General features: G+C 52.1%; 1 protein-coding gene across 1 annotated transcript in view; it reads left to right on the forward strand.

The window, feature by feature from the left end:
• LOC135971687 (uncharacterized) overlaps positions 1-6024 on the forward strand; it is an 8659-nt gene extending 2635 nt beyond the window's left edge. Inside the window, exons 4-10 of the mRNA XM_065547572.2 lie at positions 286-336; positions 424-517; positions 613-719; positions 2116-2174; positions 2505-2646; positions 2969-4870; positions 5528-6024. Of these exons, the coding sequence (XP_065403644.2) occupies positions 286-336; positions 424-517; positions 613-719; positions 2116-2174; positions 2505-2646; positions 2969-4870; positions 5528-5590 (2418 nt within the window). The 3' untranslated portion in view covers positions 5591-6024. The remainder of the gene's footprint in view (positions 1-285; positions 337-423; positions 518-612; positions 720-2115; positions 2175-2504; positions 2647-2968; positions 4871-5527) is intronic.

Consider the following 6024-nt stretch of genomic DNA (forward strand, 5'->3'; position numbering starts at 1 on the left):
ACCGAGCCCAGCTGGAAGAAGTGACGTGATTTCTTTGTTTGATCATGACATGACTGCTGGGTTTTAGAAGCACTCAGCAGTAGAGGCCCCAGTCTCATCTTGCCCACTCCCAGCCTGGGGAAGAAGGCACACCCCCCAGATCCCACCCCGTCCCCACAGGGTTCCTGATAACCTGGTCCCATGGGTGGGCCTGTCCTGGGGCAGTGGTGCCCTTCTGGGGGAATGTCTCTTGCTGTGCCATCTCTGCCTCCCCCTAGTAAGAGCTCTGTCTTCCTCTTTCTATAGGAAAAGAAGGCAAGCCACCAACATCAGGATGCCCTAAGGAGGGAGCTAGAGGTGAGTGGAGGGTGTGAAGTTCCCTCCTGTCCTCTGGAGAACGTTTCTTTGCTTCTCTTTCAGCACTTGCTTTTTTTTTCCCCAAAGGCCCAGGTTCATACCATACGAATCCTTACATGTGAGAAAACTGAGCTTCAGACGGCACTCTATTACAGCGAGCGTGCTGTCCAGCAGTTGCAAGGTGGGAATCTGGTACCCCATCATCCTTCAACCTGGCACTTTGACAGGCCTTTATGGGGAGTCCTTTGGGCCGCATCTGAATGTCTCTCATTCCAGGAGAGTGCAGGCATCTGGTCGGCCGCCTGCATGATTCATGGAATTTTGTAAGAGATTTAGAGCGGGATCTCTCTGCTGTTGCTACACAGAAGAAGAAGGCTGACAGGGTGAGTCCAACCCCCTGCCCCATCCCCTGGGAACCCGGCTTCACAGATGGAGGAGTGAGCCTAAAAGTCCCTTCTGCAGGATGGAGTGTCCTGCCCAGAAGACAGCATGGCCATTTCTTGCTGCTTTTGTGTGTGGTGGTTAGAGGCTGACAGGGGCTGAGTCGGCTGCTGTGGGTGAGTTGGGGGGCGCCGTGGGGAGTGAGCACCGGACATAGAGCTCACAGGCCAAGTGCCCGCCCTGCCCATATTTGACTGTGGTCTTGGCCAAGTCCCAAGTGGCAGTTAGGATACTTGTACTATAAAGGTACAGAAGACTAGCTTGAGTATGTTATTATTTGTGTTGAGAGAGGGAGGCTCTGTGTGTGTGTGTGTGTGTGTGTGTGTATTATGGGAATATACAATAAACATGTTTGTAAGGATCATAAACATCTCAGGAGAGAGGAACAGTGTTGGGGGGAGATATTTCCCTTCTGTACTTTCTGAGTTTTGGACGATTCGAACGTATCATCCTTTCAAAATGTCAACAAATGATTAATTTCCTCCTCCTTATCTTTGCCCCTACCCCCAGGGAAAGAATGGGCTTAGAGAATCAGATATACCTGGGTGTTGAAATCCCAGCTCTACGTGATCTTAGGCAAGCACTTAACCCTTAATACCCCATGTTTTTCATCTATACGATAGAGGTAATAATGGTAACCGTCTCCTATGGAGGTTGTGAGGATGAAATGGGATTGTTAGCGCAGTGCCTGGTGAAGCAGTCAGTAAAGGTTCCAACAGTGGTAGTAGTAACAGTAAGAACAATAGCAATACCATCTGATGTCTCTGGGCCCCTGCTAGCCAGCCATGAATTCAGTCTCTTTCCCTGTCCCTTCCACCTTTACTGAGTTCTTTGAAAAACAAATGAGGGCCTGGTGCTCTGGCTCATGCCTGTAATGCCAGCACTTTGGGAGGCCGAGGCTGGCGGATCACCTGAGGTTGCGAGTTCAAGACTAGACTGACGGACATGGAGAAACCCCATCTCTACTAAAAATACAAAGTTAGCCGGGTGTGGTGGCACATGCCTATAATCCCAGCTAATCGGGAAGCTGAGGCAGGAGAATTGCTTGAACCCGGGAGGCGGAGGTTGTGGTGAGCTGAGATTGCGCCATTGCACTCCAGTCAGGGCAACAAGAGTCAAACTCTGCCTGAAGAAAAAGAAAAAGTAAGAAAGAAAGAAACAAAACAAAACAAAAAAGAAAACCAAAGGAGACCCTGGGCTTGGAAGTGCCTTGAGAGCATGTCAGGTGTGACTGGGAGTGGGGAGTGGTGTGTGGAGTGGTCACGGTGGCTGTTGTTCCTGGTCGGCCAGCCGCTCCTCTGCCTGCTCTATCCTGACTTCACCTTTCTCTATTTGCAGTACATCGAGGAGTTAACAAAGGAGAGGGATGCCCTGAGTCTGGAACTGTACAGGAACACGTAGGATGGGGGACGGTGGGATGGGAGGTCTGGGGGCTCTTAGCGTGGGGGATGTGCTGAGAGGTGGGGGGTACAGGTGAGCATGGTGAGAGGCTCATACAGGTTTTCATGTGTGCACAGGGAAGCTCTAGTGCCGGCTGTGCCACTGACTCATGCGGTAGCCTCAGGCAACTCATGTCTTCTCTCTGGCCTGCCACCTGGGGCTTTTAATTCCTGGGGTCCCATCCAATGCCACGGTTCTGTGGTTGTGGGGTGAAAGTAGAGGGTTGATCACCAAAGCAGTCCTTTCTGTTCTTCGTTCATTCCTTTATCTACCGCCTCTGGTTGTAGCATAACCGATGATGAGCTGAAGGAGAAAAATGCCGAACTACAAGAAAAACTTCGACTTGTAGAATCTGAGAAGTCTGAGATCCAGCTCAATGTAAAGGAGCTAGAAAGCAAGCTGGAGAAAGCCAAGCTCCTGCTGCCACAGGCAAGCAGCTACAGCCCCGGGGGTTGTGGGATCCCCGTCCGGCTGGGACCATGGTCTAGGATCATGCAGGCTATGGGGAGGCTCCAGTCAACAGCTGGAAAATTTGGGCCCTTGTTCTGGTCCCACCATAGAATCCTCTAGAGTGTGCTAAAAATCTACAAAGTGGGGCCCTGCCTGGGGAATCAGAATCTCAGAGTTAGGGCTTAAAAATATATATTTTAAAGGATCATGGGTGAAAACCATTGTTTGATAGATTACATTTATATGACTATCCCATGAGTCTGTTTCCTTCTGAGGTTCAAACCAACTTTCACTGTTCCAGCAGCAGCTGCAGGAGGAGGCTGACCACCTGGGTAAGGAGCTGCAGAGTGTGTCTGCGAAGCTCCAAGCCCAGGTGGAAGAGAACGAGTTGTGGAACCGCTTGTACCAGCAACAGGAAGAGAAGATGTGGAGGCAGGAAGAGAAGATACAGGAGCAGGAGGAGAAGATACGGGAGCAGGAGGAGAAGAGGCAAGAGCAGGAGGAGAAGATACGGGAGCAGGAGGAGAAGAGGCAGGAGCAGGAGAAGGAGATGTGGAAGCAGGAGGAGAAGATAAAGGAGCAGGAGGAGAAGATACGGGAGCAGGAAGAGAAGAGGCGGGAGCAGGAGGAGAAGATACATGAGCAGGAGGAAAAGATGCATGAGCAGGAGGAGAAGATACGGGAGCAGGAGAAGAGGAGGCAGGAGCAGGAAGAGATTTGGAGGCAAGAGGAGAAGATACGGGAGCAGGAGGAGAAGATGCATGATCAGGAGGAGAAGATAAGGGAGCAGGAGAAGAAGATACACAAGCAGGAGGAGAAGATACCAGAGCAGAAGAAGAGGCAAGAGCAGGAGGAGATGTGGAGGCAGGAGAAGAAGATACGGGAGCAGGAGGAGAAGATGCATGAGCAGGAGGAGAAGATACAGGAGCAGAAGGAGAAGATGCACAATCAGGAGGAGAAGATACAGGAGCAGAAGGAGAAGATGCATGAGCAGGAGGAGAAGATACATGAGCAGGAGGAGATGATAAGGGAGCAGGAGGAGAAGATGCACAAGCAGGAGGAGAAGATACAGGAGCAGAAGAAGAAGATAGAAGAGCAGGAGAAGAAGAGGCAGGAGCAGGAAGAGAAGATGTGGAGGCAGGAGGAGAAGATACGGGAGCAGGAGGAGAAGATGCACGAGCAGGAGGAGAAGATACAGGAGCAGAAGAAGAAGATAGAAGAGCAGGAGAAGAAGAGGCAGGAGCAGGAGGAGAAGATTTGGAGGCAGGAGGAGAAGATGCGTGAGCAGGAGGAGAAGACACAGGAGAAGGAGGACAAGAGGCGGGAGCAGGAAGAGAAGATGTGGGAGCAGGCGGAGAAGATTTGGAGGCAGGAGGAGAAGATGCGTGAGCAGGAGGAGAAAATACAAGAGCAGGAACAGAAGATACAGGAGCAGGAGGAGAAGATACGGGAGCAGATGTGGAGGCAGGAGGAGAAGATACAGGAGCAGAAGGAGAATATGCACAATCAGGAGGAGAAGATACGGGAGCAGGAGGATAAGATGCACAAGCAGGAGAATATATGGGAGCAGGAGAAGAAGAGGCAGGAGCAGGAGGAGAAGATGCGGAGGCAGGAGGAGAAGCTACAGGAGCAGGAGGAGAAGATACGGAGGCAGGAGGAGAAGATACGGGAGCAGAAGGAGATAATACGGGAGCAGGATGAGATGATGCGGGAGCAGGAGGAGAAGATGTGTGAGCAGGAGGAGAAGCTGGGGAAGAAGGAGGATATGCTGCGGGAGCAGGAGGAGAAGATGTGTGAGCAGGAGGAGATTCTGGGGGAGAAGGAGGATATGCTGCGGGAGCAGGAAGAAAAGCTGTGGGAGCAGGAGAAGAAGATGTGTGAGCAGGAGGAAAAGATGTGGAGGCAAGAGAAGAAGCTAGGGGAGCAGGAGGAGAAGATGTGGAGGCAGGAGGAGATGATGCGGGAGCAGGAGAAGATGATGTGGGAGCAGGAGAAGATGATATGGGAGAAGGAGCAAAAGATATGTGAGCAGGAGAAGAAGATGCGGAGGCAGGAGGAGAAGATGCGGGAGAAGGAGGAGAAGATGCAGAGGCAGGAGGAGAAGATGTGGGAGAAGGAGGAGAAGATGCAGAGGCAGGAGGAGAAGATGCGGGAGCAGGAAACGAGGCTGTGGCAGCAGGAGGAGAAGATGCAGAAGCAGGAGGTGAGACTGCAGGAGCTGGAGGAGAGGCTGGGGGAGCTGGGGCGGAAGGCCGAGCTTTGGGGGAGCAGGCGGAGGTGGTTGCAAACCCTGGAGATCATACAGAACGACCTCACCACAACTTAGCAGATGGTGGTTGGCTCCCTCTGCTTTTCCACCAGTCTGTGGCGTACAGCTTCAATGGTGGGAAGAAGGGTGTGAGATTTGAGGCTGGGGAGGGAGGCATGGGCCTCTAGGCAAGGGAGGCAGTCACTTAGGCCTGGAGGAAGGGGCCAGGGGCCAGGGGCCTGGGCAGATAACAGAGCTCCACTGTGCCCTCGCCACCCTGTTTATGGGCCCAGAATCTGGAAGCCAGCCACTGCCTACCCTGACGCCTATCCTGCAGGTGGAGCTGAAGAGCCAAGAGGCTCAGAGTCTGCAGCAGCAGTGAGACCATTCCCTGGGTCCCCTGCAGCAGTACGTGGCCGCCTATCAGCAGCTGGCCTCTGAGAAGGAGGCTCTGCCCAGCTGCAGCAGCAGGAAGCTCAGGGCAAAGCGGTGGCCGAGGTGGCCCCCCAATAGTTGCAGGAGACCCAGTTGAGAGAGTTGATGAGGGTGAGGCCCTGAGGGGGATGACCTGGCAGCCTCTGTGCCTTCTCACTCTCTTTTCTGGCCCCTTAGGAGCACCTGGAAGCTGCCATCTACCGAGCACATGACAAGAAGGCAAAAACAATAAACATGTAAAACCCGGCAGCAAGGCCTGGAGAAGAGTCAGCTGCCATGTGACTGTTTAGAATATAGTCTGAGCCCAAACCTGAAAAAAAAAAAAAAAAAAGAAAAGAAAAATTACTTATTTTAAATTGTGGCAAAATATTGGTCAGGCACAGTGGTTCATGCCTGTAATCCCAGCAATTTGGGAGACTGACGTGAATGGACCACCTGAGGTCAGGAGTTCCAGACCAGCCTGGCCAATACAAAAATTAGCCGGGCATGGTGGCGCATGCCTGTAATTCCAGCTACTTGGGAGGCTGAGGCAGGAGAATCGCTCGAACCTGGGAGGCAGAGGTTGCAGTGAGCTGACATCGTGCCACTGCAATCAAGCCTGGGTGACAGAGCGAGACTCTGTCTCAAAAAAAAAAAAAAACAAAAAAAAACAAAAAAAAAATAACAAAAAAAAA

The sequence above is a fragment of the Macaca fascicularis genome, chromosome 7 (genome assembly GCF_037993035.2).
Source record: "Macaca fascicularis isolate 582-1 chromosome 7, T2T-MFA8v1.1".
NCBI classification, from domain to species: Eukaryota; Metazoa; Chordata; class Mammalia; order Primates; family Cercopithecidae; genus Macaca; species Macaca fascicularis.